The sequence below is a fragment of the Mustela putorius genome, unplaced genomic scaffold (genome assembly GCF_011764305.1).
Source record: "Mustela putorius furo isolate JIRA1106 unplaced genomic scaffold, ASM1176430v1.1 tig00003846_pilon_pilon_pilon, whole genome shotgun sequence".
NCBI lineage: Eukaryota > Metazoa > Chordata > Mammalia > Carnivora > Mustelidae > Mustela > Mustela putorius.
The window spans coordinates 7,302,948-7,324,329 of NW_025421999.1; the positions used below are offsets into that span (position 1 = coordinate 7,302,948).

General features: G+C 37.3%; 1 protein-coding gene across 4 annotated transcripts in view; it reads right to left on the bottom strand.

The window, feature by feature from the left end:
- The window catches only part of WWP1 (WW domain containing E3 ubiquitin protein ligase 1), a 114,044-nt gene that overhangs the window by 18,257 nt on the left and 74,405 nt on the right, over positions 1 to 21,382 (bottom strand). For all 4 annotated transcript variants that reach the window (XM_045063147.1, XM_045063146.1, XM_045063145.1 and 1 more), the window contains 11 exons: positions 16,923 to 17,018; positions 15,024 to 15,198; positions 12,868 to 12,922; positions 12,699 to 12,783; positions 12,441 to 12,569; positions 9,610 to 9,685; positions 9,432 to 9,503; positions 7,561 to 7,649; positions 3,912 to 4,071; positions 612 to 745; positions 383 to 523 (listed from right to left, as the gene is read on the bottom strand). In XM_045063147.1, the coding sequence (XP_044919082.1) occupies positions 383 to 523; positions 612 to 745; positions 3,912 to 4,071; positions 7,561 to 7,649; positions 9,432 to 9,503; positions 9,610 to 9,685; positions 12,441 to 12,569; positions 12,699 to 12,783; positions 12,868 to 12,922; positions 15,024 to 15,198; positions 16,923 to 17,018 (1,212 nt within the window). The remainder of the gene's footprint in view (positions 1 to 382; positions 524 to 611; positions 746 to 3,911; positions 4,072 to 7,560; positions 7,650 to 9,431; positions 9,504 to 9,609; positions 9,686 to 12,440; positions 12,570 to 12,698; positions 12,784 to 12,867; positions 12,923 to 15,023; positions 15,199 to 16,922; positions 17,019 to 21,382) is intronic.

Here is a 21,382-nt window from a genome sequence, read left to right on the forward strand (position 1 = left end):
GGGTGCTTCATTTAGAAATAAAGAAACTGCACCAGTCTTTGCAAAGCCCTTTTTAGTCCTAAAGTTCCATAAATTTTGATCTGGACAAAGGTCAGAATGCTTAGAGCAAGCAGAAGTGAGAAAGTGTCTTATTTCAAGAACACTGATACTGTTGAGAAGAACTTAAATAAGGCAAAGAAGTTATTTTAGTACATTTGAATTTTTGAGTCCTGTCAGAGTAGAGAGCAAGTGACAAAAAAGGATAAATGGAAGGAGGAATGAATGTGCAACAGCTTCCCAGAGGAGTGAACATGGGGTCAAATTAAAGGCACAGATAGAGGAGTTAGTTCTGACATACTCCAGAAGCTCTAGAGATTAAGGTCAATCAGGTGTATCACCTTACCCGATATATTCATCTTTGTTCTCCTCAGTCACCAGGATATTGGAACCTCCTAACTTCAGGTCATGCGAAGTAACCTTTCCCAAAATTTCCATGTCAACAGAAAAGTACATTTCTAAGCCACATTCTTCAATGTTGTTATCTCTGGGTGATACAAATGTATATCAACTAATTAACATGGTATCTAAATTGGCTCCAAGAAAATGTCTTATTGAAAGATAAATCTTCAAACCTTATCCAGATAAGGGAGTTGTAAAATTCAGTATCAATAGATTCCAAATCCTTAATAGTCAGTTTTTTACTTAGCATACGTTTGTAGAATGGTAAAGAGAAACCAGTATCAATAAACTTCCCATGAAAAAGTGCCTGCCAAGAGAAATAAAAAGTTTTGCTTAAAAATTTATAAAACAGTATTTTTCTTATTCAGAGCACAATAACAGAAATCATGAGGCTTCACAAGCAAAATAAGCACTTAATAAAAGTAACCAGGATAAATCATGAAAACCAAAATATTATGCAAAATGCTAAGTATGACACACAAATTACAGTTACATGACTTCAAACACTTAACTCTATCATGTCCTACCAATAACTGTCAACGAGAATGGTCAAAGAACAGTACCAAAACCCCACTCTTCTAGTATGTTTTATAAATTAAATTGGCCTAAATGGAGGCAGAAATACAGATGGAGCCTCAGGGCTCCTGTGCATGCACCTGGCAAGACCGACCCCATCTGCCTTCCTCCTGCTCACAACAGCCAACACAAAAAGCACCAGACCCCCTCCTCACACCCCGACTTTCACCACCAACTGCCCATCCATCTCAATATCCAATTCCATTTCTCACACCTCCCTAACTCCCAAAACCATCTCTTATGCTTGCCTTCTAAAGCTCGTGATCCATCATTAACAAAATCCTCCCCCCACTCCTTCCCTGTAGATACTTTAGCATCTTGATTTAACAACATCTAGCCTTTTTCTGAAGACTTTGCTTCCATCCCAAGTCCTCCCACAGGGGTGCTGTTTCTTTCCCATCCCCCTCATGTCAACAGGCCTGGAAGTAGGGCAGGTGTTGCTCATTACTAATTCCTTCTCCCCAAATCTGCCCATCTTAAAGTTCATAGCTTCATATTTCCTTGAGTGGCTCATGGCCACTTCCCTGCACCCACTTTGCTGCCATCAACCCTAGATCTCGAAGTTTCTCCTTATTACGCCCTCAATGCTATGTTCTTCTACACCACCATCATAATTTTAGACATTTCAATATCTACAATGATGATTTGCTTAATACCCTTTTTAGTCCTTTCAGTAACCTTAGTGCTCTTAGCTAAACATTTTTTAACATCAGATACTGTTACTAGCAATAACAGCATTCTTTCACAAACACAATTTTAACCATCACCTAATTTCCTAGCTTACTGCCTTTTGTAGTGGTATTTGTAATTTCTGATCCCCCTTGGATCTAAACAATACATGCAACCTTATCACTATCTCTCAGCTTCTCAACAAAGTTATTCTCTCCTTATTCAGTTTTGATTCCATCATCAAATCACTAAAATTACTCCAGTGTACACCTTCAAACCCAGCCTCTCCTCAAAGAAATTCTGGCAAAATGCAAAGCCCAGGTAAACACAACCCTTAACCTACTGCATGCCTATGCCTGGGTATTGGAACATGCGAGAAATGCAAACACAACCATGCTGACTAGTTCCTGACCAACAACCTCCAGCAGGAACTTAGTGCTGCCTGATTAACTGTACTTCCCCACTGTACTTTCTCTCCCGGGGGACTATTATTCCTCAAATACTTTTCCCTACTCCTCACTCTGAGCTAATGATCTTGCTTTCTGTATCATTGAGGAAACAGAAGCCACCAGAAGAGAATTTTTGTGTTCCACCACATCTGCTCACTACTAGCATCTGAATCTATACACTCTATTACCTCATACTTCTATGTGTGCACAGATCTCTTCATCTCTCCTACTCACTGTCATTGCTCCCATATTCCCTATCCCTTTGACTTCATCAAATTCTTTCTTCTTACTTATCATTATCTGCATGTAAATGTTTTAGTCTCATGACATTCCCTGCTCAAAACCCTTTTGTGAATTTCCAGAAGTCTCACACAGTTATCTTTCAACCCCATCTCCCACCAAATTCTCTCTCATATACTCTGCTCCACACATGCCATTTTTCAATCAAAAATATAATTCTCAGTCATTAAGCGGCTGCCTTCAGCTCAGGTCATGATCCCAGAGTCCTGGGATCAAGTCCCACATCAGGCTCCCTGCTCAGCAGAGACCCTCCTTCTCCCTCTCCCTCTGCCTGCCACTCTGCCTACCTGTGCTGCCAAATAAATAAATAAAGTCTTTTAAAAAAACAAAAAGAAATATGTAATTCCACATTGGAACCTTTTTTTCCCCTGTTCCTTTATGTCTAGAATATTACTCTCCAAGATATATGCATCATTCAATCCCTTGCTTTCAGTTTCTGCTCATGTGTTACCCCCCCAAGAGTCCACCTCTAATCATGCCATATAGAAAAGCAGCATTCCTTCTCCCTCAGCACATACTTGTGTGTTATTCTGTTTCCCTCTGATAGAATTTAGATCCCTGAGAGCAGGGACTGTGTCTTTTTATCATGGTCTCATCTCTGTCATACAATGATACCATAGTCGATGCTTAATAAATATTTGCTAAGTGAATAGACAGAAAGTACAAATAAATACAACATTTCTGAAAAGACAAGAGTCCCACAAGAGTTTCTGCAAAGCTCTAAGAACTCCCAAAACATGGGGCGCCTGGGTGGCTCAGTGGGTTAAGCCTCTGCCTTTGGCTCAGGTCATGATCCTAGGGTCCTGGGATCGAACCCCACATCGGGCTTTCTGCTCAGCAGGGAGCCTGCTTCCCCTCCTCTCTCACTCTGTCTGCCTCTCTGCCTACTTGTGATCTCTCTCTCTCTCTGTCAAATAAATAAATAAATAAAATCTTTAAAAAAAAAAAAAAGAAAAGAACTCCCAAAACATCAGTCAAGTGCAATTTTTTTTTTTTAAAGATTTTATTTATTAATTTGACAGAGAGAAATCACAAGTAGACGGAGAGGCAGCCAGAGAGAGAGAGAGAGGGAAGCAGGCTCTCTGCTGAGCAGAGAGCCCGATGCGGGACTTGATCCCAGGACTCTGAGATCATGACCTGAGCCGAAGGCAGCGGCTTAACCCACTGAGCCACCCAGGTGCCCCAGTCAAGTGCAATTTTTAATACAACTCAGATTTTCTTTTTATTCAGAAGTAGTCACACCGTAATTAAACTTTAATTTATAAAATGAAAGGACTTTTAAAGACTAAGTGGCTGCATTGATAATCCTTATATTCATAATCTTGATTTCATACAGGTACACCAAAAATACAGTACTCTCTTTTCTAGGCAAACTTCCTTGGTAACAAAATATGTGAATACACATAACCAAGGATAACATGCATCATTAAGTCCTCTCCAAAATACTTCTGAAATAAGTAGAAGAAAATAAGAACTTACCATAGCAATAAAGCGACCAATAAAACAGAAGTATGAAAGATGGTCTGGGTTAATGGTTGATGCTGGATTTATTTGAAGACAATAGTTGTTCTTGCCAGCATACTCAAATAAGCAATACATGGGGTTCAAAACTTCATGTGAAAGCAAGAAAAACCATTCTCTAAAAGAAAATAGTATTATTTTTTAGCATTCATACATACATGAATTTAAAAAACAAATCTTAGATACACCCATACACATATCATCTCTCTGCTCAACAGCCTTTCATAACTCTGCTGACCAATTCCTTAGCCCTCCAGTTAAGTCCTTCTAAGATCTGGACCTCTGCTCAGTTACCTGCAGTTCCTATGATGCCCAACTACAAACTTGGTGCTACTCACAGGTAACAGGCTTATTTCTCTGCCACACTTTTGTTTGGGTTATGTCTCCTCAGTGTCAACTCAGCCTCGGTAGGTCCCACTTGCTTTCAGTCCAACTGAGACTCATCCCACTTTCATCATATTTGTTTGTATCAATCACTGAACGCTTTGTGGTACTGTGATAACAATCACAATATTATTCATTTTCCTGCACATGACCTGCCCATCAACTAGACTAAAAGCTCCTCAAAAGCAAAAGTCATGTGTTCATATACATTTTTGTATCCTTAACTCATAGGCATTCAGCTCTCACTTAGTTGAACCAAGTGACTTCACACTGTGACAAGGCTCAGGTTAAAACAGGCCCCCAGGGGATTGGTTTTAGTTAAGTATCTGCTGCTGATACTGACATACACAGTACTGCGGCTATGCAGCAGTTTTAGTTTTATTGCCAACAAATTACAAATGGAACTAAAATTAAAAACATGGCATCTTTAAATGTGATAAGCATTCTGTAACGTATCACCACCTACTTCCCCTTATTTAGCAAAGTCTAATAATGAAATCTAACTAGATAAAAGATTAATAATTCATATCACAAAATAAACCCAATCTGCAAGACTTTCAATAATAATTTCTTCTAAGCAGGGTTCCAAGCTCAAATGCTTATAGTGATCAGTACACATGGCTTCTTTCTCTGTATGGGCTTCACATTCTCTACTTAGCCACAATCCCCCCATTAAGGAAAAATTCTTTCTAGGCAGATAATCACCACCCTTAGATGACAGTGCAGTGGTGTGCAGAGTGAAAAAGTGTATCTATCCCACAGAACTGAATCAGCTATGCAGATTCAGCCAACTGATGCCATGTGAGAAGGTGGGAACGTGGGTCTAGGGTTTTTAAAGAGAAGCCAGAAATCTTGATTCTTAAGCATAATCTAGTGATTTTCTTTAATGCTGTCAAATAATGGGAAAAAATTTAAAATCACAATGGGTGCCATTATTAGGCAGGCTAAATCTGGCCTGGAAGCCCATTCACAAAAGTTTTTCTAAAGCTTTAAAAATACCATCTCAGAAATTGCCTGACTGGTAGAGACGAGAATCTTTTCCTAAACAAAATCAAGTAAGAAATGATAAACACCAATTCACAAAACTAAATCCAGTCCCAAAGTAGTAGTTGAACCAAGTGACTTCACACTGTGACAAGGCTCAGGTTAAAACAGGCCCCCAGGGGAAAGGACTGACAGATCTGTGATAATTGGTTCAGATGCAAAAACAAAAACAAAACAAAAAACTAGAAATAAACTTTCTAGTTGCTGCAGATCACTTTTAGCAAACAGCAGCCCAGAGAAAACTGAATATATTCAAAAGAAGAAAGCCTGTACTTGGTATCTGACCTATATACCCTGACATTGAAAGAAAATAAAGAAAAATTATAACAAGAAGTGGAAGAGTTCACTTTCAGCATATCCTTTACTGTACTCCCAAATAAACTAAAGAGATAGTAGAGGTTAAAAAAATTATGAGACAACAGATGAGGTAGCAGAGCCTAGAGAAGAAAATGAAGAAAACAGTAAAGCCACTAATGAAGAAAAATCACATTAGAAGCAACAAAATGTAGGGCAGTACTGCATACAGTGACATGAGGACAGGTTTGAGAAAATCAAAACAAAACTGAAAAGAAAGATAAAAATAATCAGAGAAAAGATGACAGACATGTAAGACTGACAAAGAAGATTCCACATACCCATGATTGATGTTCCTGAAGAAAAATGGAACAAATGGAACAGAAAAAATATTCAAAGACATAATAGAAGAAAATTTCCCTTAAGAAAGATCTTAATATGTTCCTAAGAAAAGATATAAAACAATCAACAATGAAATTAACAAACTTCAAGGAAAAGGACTGTGTGGGCATCCAAAGGGGGTAAAAAAAAGTTTCCTACAAGGGGCTGGCCTTCTACTTCACCTGCTGTAACATTCAATGCTAGAAGACAGGGAAGTAATGTCTACAAAGTGGTGGAGAAACTACTGCTGCATAAGAAATTTGTATCTAGTGAAGCTGTTTATATACAAAAGCAACTGAAAACACATTTTCAAACATGCAAAACTAAAGGAGTGTATCACCCTTGTGAACTCCTGAATAAATCAAAACATGAAAACATGAATCAAATTTAAGAATTCAGGAATAAGAAAATCATGTTACCGAGTAACTGAATATATGCATTAAAACCCTCAAAACATGAAACTAAACCCAAACAGCTGAGGTGACTCTAAGTACAGACAAACATACAAATGTTACAAAGTCAGACACTGTAAAAAACAAAACCGTATTTCATTTCTAAGGTAGATCTTTTTAATATCTGAACATTCCTGAAAATGAGATAAATCACAATAGATGTGATATGATAGGTAGTGTTTCTTTTCTGAAAAAGCTTAATAATGGACTAGAGAAGAAAATATGCTAATTAACCAACTCTGATAATTCCACAAATATGCTCCCATCTATCTCTTTTTGCCCGCTATACAGAAATTGTGAGTTTGTAATTCTGTACACCTCTGAAATACTAGTTTAAAAAGATCTGTTCCTGTGAAAAGGTTTAATACTTTTAAAAGGTTTAATGAGGGTGTTCTGCTAAAAAACAAATTGTTGTCAAATTATATTTGGGCAAAGCAAAAATTTTTATAGTTATTCATTAAAAAAATTAAAAATTAAAAGGATTTCCCACTCATATTGCTTCACATTTTCTACTGTTAACAATGAATGTATTTAATGAATGTGAAAAACTATTCTCAAAGACTCAGACTGGATTAAAACAGAAACATAAAACATTATTACATAGTAAAAATTCAGAAACAACCTTATGTATGCTGATCCATTAATTACGGTATCTACATAAAATGTAATATTACACAGAGAAATATTAGCACCATTAAATAAAGGAGTAGTATTACTAGCTCCATATAAGATATGAAAAGATGTCCATGAAATACAAAACAATAAAATGAAGTTGCTATATTGTGCATACTGTATCATCAATTCTGTTTTAAAAAACCAGCAAATATGTATTATACTACACATACATACAAATTTTTATAAATGCACAGAAAATGTATAGGATAACCACAACAGTTATAGTAATGCTTACCTCTAGAATTGCACTAATATTTTTTGTTTTTTAAAAATAACTTTGGATTGCTACTGAAAAAATGTATGTTTTCAAGAATACATCCATTGCATACAATGGAGACATACTTATTTCAAAGCAGATGTGTGTTTTTTTATTTTACCTTGCTAGACCACCATAATCAAGTCCTTCTTCTCCTCTAAATATTACATATAATCGCCTTCTCAAGTCATAGGGTTTTAATGCCATAATCTAATTAAAAACAAAAACATGGATACTTAAAACACTCATATACAGCATAAGCTTCTTCCAAAACAATTCAATTTAAATTTCATCTGCATTTCCAAAGTTACACAGTTCCTTATCTCATACAACAATGCCTTCAACTGGGGATCAGCTGATGTGTTCCATGAACTAGTAGATATATTATACCTTACTCTATTAAGCTTTCTGTGATTCACCTTCTAAAATCTCTTTCCCCTCTTCTACTATCAAATGGTAGTTCTACTTTGGGTTAGTGGCAAGAAAGAGTGACACAGAAAGCTTTTAAGTTTATAAAATATTCCTTCCCCTGTTGCTCCTCAAATTTTACCAAAATCTTGTAAAAAGTGATTTGCAAATTTTTCAACATTTGATGAAAAGCAAAAGAGCTTGTTTTGGGCCCTGCTTATACCACTATTCCATTTCTCAGTACTAAAGGAACTCAGCTAAAGCAAAGGATTTATACAATACGTAAACCCAATTTTCATAATCCTTAAAAGCTTACAGTAGGATTCTAGCAAACAGGCTTTACTTCTGGATAACAATCACTTCCACCACACATGTCAAAACCAAAGCCAAGACCGCCATGTCTGGGAGACAGCAGAGCTCACCAGCAGGACTTCGCCTCATAGGCAGTCACGCTTGTCAAACAGACCCTGCTTCTCCCCACACCAAAGAACAAAGCAAAATAAAATCTTTCATGAATCTGGATGATATACACTTACTACAAGAAAGCTCAAACAGCTTATAACAAGCTAGGAATTTATTAAAACTCAAACCAAAAAAGTTTTGATAACAGCTGTATTACGTATCTTGCCCAAATTCCAACAGCTAGTAAAGTTAGGATTTGAACATCTCTAATTTTTGAGTGCCGCTATTACATTTTGGCTTGTTTATGTAAAAATCGCTGTGTACCTGTATACACAGGGACTTTCAGTTCATCACTGTAATACTTAGTGTGTGTATGGGGGGGGGAGAATGAGAGACTTAGGAAAATTCTCCACAACATCAGAAAAAAAGAACTAATAATATTTTGATTTTTAATCTGTAAATATTCTGCAGATCATTCAGGAAAGGCAGAAACATTAGATTTAATTCATTCACCAAAAATGTTTACTGAAAACCTGCTATGTGCAAGGCACTATTCTAGATACTGAGCATAACAGCAATAAATGAAGTAGCTGGTGTTCCCATGGGAGCTCTAGTAAGGGAAACAAAATGGGTCACGTGGTGCTGTGTGTTACTGAAAAGAATACATAAAGGGCTAGAATGGGACTATGAGGGAGGTGAGCAGGGACTCCCATCTTAACTAGTGTGGCTCAAACGAGGTCTCTCTGGGATCCTAATCTTTAAACTGAAAATCTTTAAACTGAAACCTATAGGAGGACAATGAACATTAGGATTACTGAAGGGATACTGATTTAATTTTAATTTGGTAGTATTATCAAGACTTAAGTTTGAGTTAATGAAGTCGTAGAAAAGTAACTGTCAGAATGTGTCAACTTGTTCCAGAAGCCTTTTAAGCTTCATTTAAAATGGACTTAATGGTAGCCGTTATCTCAAAGGAATGTTGTGAGGATGAATTAAATGAAATGATACTCATAAGATGCCAGTGCCAAACACATGGCAATCAGTTGCTACATGATGGGGTTTATTATGACTATTATTATTAGGGACACTCAGTAAGTGGCAGTCATGGTTTAAAATTTCTAAACCCTAACTCCCTTTATATATATAGAATATAATTGTTTCTTCTGATAAAATCTTCCTTACCTGTTGGAAGGAATCTTCAAATAGTGTCTGCCTGGATACATTGATCTTTACATGACTGGGTAGTGCATTAGACTAAAAACAAAAATAATACCATGATATCATGTATGGTGCAGTAAAGGTAAGTATAAAGATAAGACTAAATGGTTATGAACATAAGATTTATTTACCACTGTAGTACCTGGCACAAATAACGGAAGTGGGCAAGTTTCCATCTAAAGCTGCGTTCATAAGCAATCTGTGGACCACCTTTAGTTCTAAAGGAAAAAAACAAACAAACATATATTAATCTGAAATAAAATTGGATATTTAATATTCAGTATGAAACTGGAGTATACCAGAGTCCTAGAAATGACCACAGGAAAGTTACTTGCTGGGACAGCAGATAACATTTGGTGGGCCAAGAGGCTTGTGCAGCTCGGACACACACAAAGAGCAAGATTGCATGCATGTATGGGTCTTTTGTAAAGAAGTCAGTTAAATGAAATATTAAGTTTATTACTGACTATTAAAAAAAAAAAACCAACTCTGATAATACTTAAAACTAAGGAGGACAGAAGCTCTAGGTAGAAAAGAACAAGAAAAGAAATTCTATCATAACTTATACCTAACCTCAAACTGAAAGAAACATTGCTGACATGTATGCAAAGCAAAAGTAATTTCTAAGAACAAGTGACATCCAGGTCACACAGCTCAACTGATCGCTGAGGGAAGAGGCAGAGTGGGTGGTATGGGGGGACAGGTTCAATTCACATTGAGAAGGCCTAGGTATTCTGCCTTTTGAGGGAGAACCTAAGATACAAGCACAAAGACCTTTCATGATCTTAGGGAACATTTTGGAATGGATGGAAAATGTTCTCTTATGTTGTTAGGTTCAAGTGAATTTATTGAACAAATATCTGTGAAATATATAGTATTACCTGACATTCTTCTAGCCAATGAGAGTGTTATTTGTTAATAAAATAGGTAACAAAACCTGTTTTTGTGGAGGTTATATACCAGTGAAGGGGACAGACAAGATACAAAATAAAGAAGTAAACTATACATGCAGTGTGTTAGAAGAGGATAATTTTTTTTTTTTTTAAGATTTTATTTATTTGACACAAAGAGGTAACAAGCAGGCAGAGAGGCAGGCATAGAGAGGGGAGGGAACCAGGCTCCTGGCTAAACAGAGAGCCTGACGCAGGGCTCAATCCCAGGACCCCGAGACCATGACCAGAGCCGAAGGCAGAAGCTCAACCCTCTAAGCCACCCAGGCACCCCAGAAGGGAGTAAATGTTTTATCACTCCTGCTCCTCAAAGAGGAGGAGGGGGAAGGGAGAGAGAAGGGAGAGAGAAACAGAAAGGCAGTGTAAAAAAGACATGGAGTGGTACAGTGAGAAGTTTAAATTTCTGAAATGGTGAACAGTGCTGAGTTCACGGGCAAATTAATATTTGAGCAAAAACAGGAAAGGTATTATGTCATGTACATATTTGGGGAAAGAGCAGAATAAAAGCTACGACCCAGAGGTAAAAGCCCAGGTGCTTGAAGTATAGCTAGGGGGCCCGTGAAGCTGAAGGAGAGTGAATGAGGGGAGAAAACAGAGATGAAATTGAAGCGGTAACAGGTCACATTCTATAAGGCTGTGGAGGCCACTGTGAGGACTCTCCTTTTCACTCCGAGATGGGAAATCACTGAGAAGTTTTTGTGTGAAGGAATGACTTTATACTCAATAGAGGGAGAAAAAAAAAAGTCAATCCTGTTGCTTTAAGAATTACACTGTAAGAGGTGTGGTAGAAAGCAGACAGACAGAGGCACCACTCCAGCTGACCATGTGGTGGCAGTGGATATGGTAAGACCTACGTGGATTCTGGACATACTCTCAAGCTGAGGTAGCTAGAAATGTATTGTGTCAAATGCTCCTAAATTAAATGAGACAGGAACACAACTAACCCCTGAATTAACAATTAACAATGGTGATGGAGATCACTGGTGTCCTTAACAAATTCAGGGTCAGTGGAACTTCCTTATAGTCTGTTTGAAAGAGAAATTAGAAACAGCAATGTAGAAATAATGCTTTCAGGTACTTTTTCTTTAAAGGCCAGTAATAATAAGAATTTTCAAAGAATTAATTTAGAAGGTAAAATGTTGTGTTTTTATTTGTTTTTTCATCTAGGAGAAATACCAGTTGATGAGATTTAATTCAGTAGAAGAAAAACTGATGATGGAGGATAGCAAGATGGTAACTGCTGGAGCAATTAAATGGGAAAGAAGGGGGAAATATCCAGAGTGCCAGCAAAGGGACTGGTCTTTGATAGGAACATTGACAGTTCATCTACAGGATCAAAAAGGAAAACAGATGCTGGGAGGTGGGCAGATGTGACAGTAGGAATAAGCAAAACAAACAAAAAACAAAAAACCCTTTTATGGTTGCTTCTATTTTCTTTGTGATGCAAAGATATCACACTTAAGAGTTTAAGGATGAAGGTGAGCTCTATTTTAACATATTTTTATCTGGAAAATTCAAATGTGTTAACATCTCATTCCTTTATGAACTGTAGTACCATAATATGCAGTTAAGAGCACAGACTCTGTGAACAGACTGCCTTGGTCTGAAACCAGCTCCATTCCCTTCTGTCTGGTTTTGCACAAGTTAGTTATGCTCCATAAGTCTCAGTTTCGGCACTGAAAAAGGGAAAATAATAGTATCTCTCTCAAGGGGTCGTTGGGAGATAAAATGAGTAGTTTATACAACACTCGTAGAGTACTATGCTGCACATAGCAATCACGAGAGAAATATTTGCTAGCGTTACTATTAACACATTACGTGCTACAAATTCCTTCTCTAGTAATGTAAAGCAAAAATGGGTATACCAGGCTATTACTTACATAGGTTTTCTTGATCCACAAAGTACAATCTGTTGCTAAACTTGAGGCTAAATTTTTAGTATATGTGCTGCAGAAGTGAGCATTTGAAGCTAAATTTTTATGTCCTCATTAAATAGCATTTAAGACTTCAGGTTTTCACTTACACAGATGATTTCCCATTGCGAGGATCTTTGAATGTTGTAGTTCTTGTATTATGATCAACAAAGTACCTAACACCTTCCCGAGTATACCTAATTTCCCAGCCTTCTGGCAGGGGTTCTTCATTCTGTAAGCTAAAAGATAACATTACAGTCAGAAGGTGAGTATCTTCTAGGTACTAAAAACATTAGAATCAAGATTTACTTGATTTTATCCATAGATCTATGTAAGATGACTTAGTGAAGGGCTTAGTACGCACATACCCTTGAGTTCTGGGATCTTCCCACTGGGTTGTTTTTGTGTTATGATTCACAAAGTAAACCCTGTCGGTTGAATCCACTCTTTTTTCTAAAAAATAGAGTGAGCAGAGCATTTAATCACTCTTTACTAAATATACCTTCAGACATTTTTATCAACAACATATCAGCTTACCCCAGCCTGGTGGCAAAGGCCCATATGGGTCATTTTCTGCAGCTAACATTGAAGCCTGATTGGAGAAATGGTTGGAGGGAAAAATAAAAACATTAATATAAAAGCAGAGATAAACTAAATACTTTGTAGAACAATATTTTATAGTAATTTTCTAAAAAATATAATAAAGGAATGTAAATAGAGTGATTTCAAGATACAAAGTACATTTAAAAATGTCATGAGTTAAGAGGGGCCCATCAGTTGATAAAATCATTAATTTTTCTAGGATGATTTAGAAATAATATACTGAGATTAATATTTTAATTCTTTAAACATTTTAATTTAATTAGATTTCAATCTAATAATTAATTTTTAATTTGTTTAGCCCTTCTATAATAACTTGTTGGGAGTGAAGTGAGAAGAGCATATAGAAAATTATGGTGTTTAAATGAAAAATATTACTTGTTTAAAATTACAACAATAATCACAGTTCCCTTTAAGACACACCTATTAATAAAATCAACATTAAAATCCAGTATCATCTTTGTAAACTTTTATCTTAGTATTAGTATCTTTTATATATTCATAAATAAACATTCATGCCTACATATATTGCCCAGAAATATATTCAGAAGAAAATATAAACATTGCACTATCAATTTAAAAGAACGACAAATGTAAAAATCATCACCTGAAAAATTACATCTTAATGACAGTTATACATAATATTTTATAACCTTTTAATAGATGCTAATTTTACCTAATATCCACTTCCCACACCTCCGTCCATGACACTCAAATCACTGTTTTGTTCGAGACAGCAATGTGTCCGTCTAATATTCCACTCCCAGCCTTTCTCACAGTTGAGTTGGCAGAATGACCAAGTCTAGTCAGCGAGTACTGGTTGAAGTCCCTGGTAAGGACACCCCTTTACAAGTAAAAAGGCAGGGCTTGCAAGATAAAAGCCATCTGCCCTTCTCACTCCCTTTTCCCCATCTTCTTTTGTACGGTGGGGAATGAAGCCCATGAAGCATGGTAATGATGCACAAAGAATTGGGTTAACAGGTGACATTACTGAGCTGATGTATGCATTAGCCGGGACTTTCATCCCAGACTTGTGCTATACTTAGATAATTACAACTCAACCCATTTAAGGATGTTCTCTGCAGAACACACTTCTACTACATCCCTATGACCCGATTCTGCCCTGTTTCTGCGAGGCTTTCATATATACAGCTAAGATGACCCAGAACAAAAGCACACAGTACCTAATTTCTTGTTTACTACATACAGCAACAGTGAAATCTTACTACAGATTTCTGTACAAATTACCAAAGAACCAGCTGGTGGCAGCAGGAAATGCTATGTAAGCTGGGTTGGCCCCCTCCCTCTCTGCTGGTTATAGATCACCAGGAGAATGGGTCAACCTGCAAATGAGAACTTATTATTTAACCAGTGAAGAAAATGGAGCTGAAAGAGCCAGCCTGAGGCAAGATAATGGAAAAGAGTTATTTAAGTTTTCTTTTTTGTGTCTTTCCTATTTCCTCCCTATCTGCTAGCCTCTATGTTTCAGGTTTTCAAGTTGCCTCAAAACACTCTCTAGAGTTGTCTGGTACTTAAAATTTATATTTTCCACTTCCTGTGATCAAACCTGTTTAATGAAGATTTCCCTTTACCCCACGTCTTCTTGTGGATGTTTGCTTTGGCAATAAATGGATGATCAATAGGTCAAATTTTCAAATAGCTTAGATATTTTGGACAACACTATCTCCAATCCCAGGAATATCTCTGGTAGGTCAAACACATTAAGCTGTTTCTGACAATGTGGAATGGGAATCAGAACAGCTGGAAAAGGGCAAGACTGGTCTTAAATAAAATCAGGAGCAAACAAAATGATTATAATTAAAGGCAAAGAACTGGGAATTAGTAAAGCCATATTGTTCGATTAAGAAATTTCACTTACAAACTACCACTTAAAAAAGACAAAAGCTGTAATATTGCTAGTAAACCAGAATTTTAAAAAAAACTTAGTATGTATGTATATCAGAATTATTTATTAAAGAGTAAATAAAAAAATACCTTGCAGTGCAGTCTATAACATTTAAAAATCACCAAAGTAGAAAAGAGCAAATGCCTGGAGGAAAGAGCTGTATGAACATCTTACAATCTGCTATTACCGAATAGAGGTATCTCTGGTTGAACTGTTGCATAGCTCCTTGCAATTGGTTCCGCTGAGACTGCCACTGCTCAAAGTTTCGAACAGACTCCATGGTAGGCCGCTGCCAGGTGGTTGTTCTGGTGTTATGATCCACATAATAAACTCTGCCACGATCATCAACTCTTCTTTCCCAACTGCCACAAACAAAACAAGCATTAATAAAAATTAAACAGAAACTGGTAAGTATTTAGTTAATACTTCACTCATATAATTTAAAAATCAGAGGCAGAACATATCTTTAAAATTTTGAATATGTAACCTGCTTTTTGGGGGCTAAATTGCCTTCCATTCTACCACTATATGATTTCTGAGAACTATCTAAAAAAGGGGCCAAAGACTGAAAAGTCCCAGTTATCAATCTGGCTACCCTTTCTCTTTTTCTGGTTAAGAAGCTACTGAGTGCTCACTGTACACCTAGCAATCTGCCCCTTAGCACCTGCCCAAGTTCAGGGCTGTAACTTGATTCTTACAGGTCTTTAACCTTCCAGCCGTTATCTGGTTGCTGAACACAAATGCAGATGCAATCATGTCATCCCACCTATCAGAGCTCTCCCACATGACATTAAAATGAAACCCTTCACCATTTCAGCCTCCTCTACCCTAAGATCTTTCAAGGGAGCTACATGAGAGTCAAATAACTACTTGCTGGTCCCAAGTATATCGTATGTTTCCCTTTATCATCTCTTTGTCTGAATATTCCCTCAAAACAAAATGCTCTTTCCTATTTCACCACCAACTGAAGTTCTCCCCCACCCTCCCAGTTTCAGAGAACTGTAAGTCAATTTGTGCCATTGATCTTGTTACATAGCTTATTCAAGGGACAAGGCAAGCCTAGAGAGTTCTCCTACTTGCCCCATCTCAGCTCCCTTGCAAACACTTCTTCTCTGTGCCATTAACTCATACAGTGATTTAAAAATCCTTTCAGCAATAAGTCGCACAAAAATAACATTTATGCTTTGAATTTTCTGGACTTTAAGTTACATCTGGAAGGACAGATATTCTGAGTGAGCAGCAAAGACAATAAGGAAGATACTGTAGGAACTGGCAAAGTGGGTTTTTTTTTCTATGTACATATATATGCATGTATTTAGAAGATTTTATTTATTTATTTATTTGAGAGCGGAGGGCGAGGGGCAGAGGGAAAAAGCAGGCTCCCTACTGAGCAGGGTGCCTGATGCAGGGCTCTATTCCAGGACCCCAGGATCATGACATGAGCCAAAGGCAGATGCTCAGCAGACTGAGCCACCAGGTGCCCCTCAGATAGTGTCTGAGAAGTATATAAATAATATAATTCGAATAGCTATCAGCACAATAGATATAAGGAGTTAAGAACACAAATAAAAAGGAAGGTCTGTTTGTGAATGATCATGAATGACAGCCTAACAAGCATGAATTTATTTAGCATGTAATAGAAATGTTTTTATTCATTTAACTAAAGCCATAATGTGATACAATTTTACTTAGAGTAATCTTTTAGATAACTTTGAAGCACTTTCGCATCTCTTGTATCATTAAACGTCATGTAACATACCTTAGATCGCTATCTCTGGAGAACCATACATACAAATTTTCCTAAATACACCTTTCATTCCTTAAAAACTAATGACAAGCACTAAAAGTGGATCAAAATGACAAGTACTCTCAGTAACTCTTGCCAGTGTTTGACAATCTCTTGATGAAGCCCCTTCAGACTAACTGTAGAAGAGATACAATATAACAAATCTTATTAACTGAAATTATTCACAGAAGTAAATGAAGGAAACAGAACATGCACAATGAAAGAATCATTAATAAGTAAGTTTAAGAAATCACATGTATGATAAAACACAACTGGAGATGTATAAAGCTGTCACATTACCCTGGAGGTAAAGGTTGTGGCCTCTCCCATGTAGTCGTTCGAGTATTATGATCCACGTAGTAAGTTCTACCATGAGGATCTTTTCTCTGTTCCCACCTTTAACAAAAATGCAAAACAAAAATATACGATAACTAAGACAATCTGAAAAATCATTCCTTATATATAATCAGGAAAATTACAAGTCTTACTTTAAAAGGATACATATACACACACACCTTATATATATATGTATATATATATATAAGGATACATATACACACACACCTTATATATATATGTATATATATGTATATATATATATACACACACACATATATATATATATGTATATATATACACACTCCACACACACATAAAAGTTTCTTTTCCCAATTATTAGTACCCTTTAAGTTCTTATTCCTTTTCTATTAACAGTATTGGAAACTCAATAAATATGGTCAAGAAAGGAAGATAAAGTATTACCTAAAATTTTAAAATGTTACTAATTTATATCATAGAAAATTTATCATCAGAAAAGACAAATGTAGGTAGGGGTGCCCGAGTAGCTCAGTAGTTTAAACGGCTGCCTTCGACACAGGTCATGATCTCAGGGTCCTGGGACTGAGCCTCGCATTGGGCTCCCTGCTCAGCAGGGAGTCTGCTTCTCCCTCTCCCTCTGCCATTCCTCCTGTTCATGCTCTGCCTCTCTAATTAATTAATTAATTAAAGACAAGTTTGATCAAAAGTAGAGGAATTTCCAGCCCAGTATCACACTCAAGGCACAAAATGTTAATGAGGTAATTATCCACTTTTGCTGGTAATTTAAAAAACATACATCTAAAATATTTTAGGAGAAACTGCATTAAAGAAGTATGGGGTGAGGGGCACCTGGGTGGCTCAGTGGGTTAAAGCCTCTGCCTTCAGCTCAGGTCATGATCTCAGGGTCCTGGGATCGAGCCCCGCATCAGGCTCTCTGCTCAGTGGGGAGCCTGCTTCCTCCTCTTCTCTCTCTCTCTGCCTGCCTCTCTGCCTATTTGTGATCTCTATCAAATGAATAAATAAAATCTTTAAAAAAAAAAAAAAAAAAAAAAGTATGGGGTGAAATTGCTCCACAATAATTCTTCTATATGCATTCAGTGTCTTTTTGTATACAACTATCTCCCTCTTGTTTTTGGTGAAACTCCTCAGTTTTTGGACAGCCCAATTTCATCTTTTTCTGTTCCATCTCAAAGACTCAATCTCTTATTTTCCCCACTCTTGTTTTCTCCTCTGTGATTCCCGTTTCCTAGAAGAAAAATGTTAAATATAAAATATAAATACCTGCTTATTTCTGATTGTAACATTCTTGTTTTCAATTGAAAGTAGAAGAAATGGAAGTATTTTTCTTTCTCTTAAACCCAGGGGCCCAATCTAATTTTTCTTTTTGGATTGGAGAGGTCTTTAATAATTAAACCCCCCTTTTTTATTTAAAGATATTTATTTTATAGAGAGAAACAGCAGAACAGGTGGAGGGGCACAGAGGGAGAGAGAATCTAAAGTAGACTCCCCACTGAGCATGGAGCCTGACACAGGGCTGGGTCTCATGACCTTAGCCAAACTCAAATCAGACACTCAACTAATTGAGCCACCCAAGTACCCCTAAATTATTTTCTTACACAACAATTATACATACTAAAGGTATTCCCTAAGCAAGGTGCACACATGTATGCATACTTTAACGTAAAAAAGGCATGTAAAAAAATTAATAGTTTGCTTAAGCTGCATCCAGTAAACATAAGTTACAAAATGCTTCAAAACTAACTCGGGATCATGTAAGTTATTAAATTTAGATTGCATTTAATCTCCCTCAACATAAGTTGCCTAATAGCTTCCTGTGTTGATTCTGAGAACTCCAATGCCATTCTGGTAAGTATGAGATCTGCTTCCAGTCCCTTTTTAAAATCTCTGGAAATTTAAAAAAACTTTTTCTTTGGCCCCAACGTACTAAAATTTTCACAACAAGGCATCTTAATACAGATTTATTTTCACTCATTATCCTGAATTTTGGTGGGCCCTTTTAATAAGAAAATTTATGCCCCTCATATTTGTTGGGGTTTTAAGGACTTCCTCCCATTTTCTCTCTTTCTGGAACTTTTCTTACCGGACCCTTTGAACTGGTACTCTAAATTTTCAATTTTATTTCTTTTATTTTAAAAATCTATCTTTTTGTTCTGTTTATTAGAAAATTTCTTTACCTTTATTACCCAAATCTTCCAATGAATTAGATTTCTAAGAGCTTTTGGTTCTTGAGGTATTCTGCTTTTACAACACCTCCTTCTTCTTCTTTTTCTTCTTCTTCCTTTTTTTTTTAAAGATTTTATTTATTTATTTGACACTCAGAGATCACAAGTAGACAGAGAGGCAGGCAGAGAGAGAGGAGGAAGCAGACTCCCCACTGAGCAGAGAGCACGATGCGGGGCTCGATCCCAGGACCCTGGGATCATGACCTGAGCCGAAGGCAGAGGCTTTAACCCACTGAGCCACGGAGGCGCCCCAACACCTCCTTCTTTAATATATGTTCTATCTACTCGTATGTCTCTGAAAATATGAAAACGGGCCTTTGTGTGGCTGGGCGCAGATTGTAGGACTGACTAAAGAAGTAGAGAACTGGGGCTCCTGGGTAGCTCAGTGGGTTGAGCCGCTGCCTTCAGCTCGGGTCATGATCTCAGGGTCCTGGGATCGAGCCCCACATCGGGTTCTCTGCTCGGCAGGGAGCCTGCTTCCTTCTCTCTCTCTCTGCCTGCCTCTCTGCCTACTTGTGATCTCTCTCTATGTGTCAACTAAATAAATAAATCTTTAAAAAAAAAAAAAGAAGAAGAAGTAGAGAACAAGGCTATTTCGTTGGAGGACAAATAGGTATCAGTATTTTTAGTCTTTTTAGGATGGGGGGGTTTCAATAGAAGATAATTTCAGTCTGGGTGAGAAGGTAAAATCCGGTGTCAATATTCTGGGATTTGAGTAGGTAAGAATGCTGGGGTTTGCAAACTCACTTATAACTTTATTCACTTACTAATCTCCTAAAGGTCACTTATGTCCCAATTTAGCACCCTCAAGTGTGCCTGGTGTTCCCAAAGGTAGAGAACTTCCAGAGAAACCACCTATAGGCAAGATACTAGTCCTGGCTGCAGGGAGGGGAATTAAGGATTTATTTCTCAAAGTGACTTTCAATCTTGCTCTTTGTAGTGTCATTTTTTTTTTCTTCCAAGATTTTATTTATTTATTTGAGAGAGAGACAGGGAGAGAGAACATGCGTGAGGAGAAGGGCAGAGAAAAAAGCAAACTCCCTGTGGAGCTGGGAGCCCGATGAGGGACTCGATCCCGGGACCCCGAGATCATGACCTGAGCCGAAGGCAGTTGTCCAACCAACTGAGCCACCCAGGCGTCCCCGTAGTGCCATCTTTACTACCACTTCCTACCATATCTGATCGTGCCAATGCAGAGACCAGGCCTGTCCCCCTCGCAGGCCAGAATTCAGTTCTCCTGGGTTTGCTAGGTCAGCTCCACTTAATCATTTTCCAGATGACCACAACCTCATGAGAACCTGCATAGAAGCATCCAACTAAGCCACCTCCAGATTCCTAATCCTCAGAAACTATTTAAGATGGTATGTTTTGTTGTTTTAAACTGCTAAATTTGGGGATAATTTGTTAAACAATAATACACACAAGGAAATACTATAAATACATTCAACTCTTGATCTCAGCTCTAGTCTTGAGTTCAGGCCCCATGTTGGGCCCTACACTTGGTGTGCAACTACTTAAAAACGAATCATTAAGAACACTGAAAAGAATTAAGGTAAACCTACATATTTAGAGCAACAATCTTCATGAAGGTTTAGGTCTAAGTCTATATTGCTCATCAGTGTAAAAATAGCACAGTGCCTGCAAAAGTGCTTAATAAATACTAAGTATGTGCTAAATGTGAGTTGTACTGACATGGACATACAACTAAATTTTACAAAGCACTACCAGGTATTTACCTACAGGCTACAAAAGCATCTGGGTGGTTCATTCGGTAAGCATTTGACTCTTGATCTTGGTTCAGGTCATGACCTCAGAGGGCCAAGATCAAGACCCACACTCGCTCTACGTTGGGCATGGAGACTGCTTAGGATTCTCTCTACCTCTGCCCCACCCAATACTCATACTTCCTCTAAAACAAAAACAGAATTGAGGGAATACATACATCCTGATGTTTATAGCAGCATTATCAACAATAGCCAAATTATGGAACAAGTCCAAATGTCCACTGACTGATGAGTGAATAAAGAGGAAGTAGTAAATATACACAATGGAATATTACTCAGCTATCAAAAAGAGTGAAATCTTGACATCTATAACAGCGTGGACGGAGTTAAGATGATATTAGGCTGGGTGAAATAAGTCAGTCACAGAAAGACAAATACCACATGATGTCACTCATATGTGGAATTTAAGAAACAA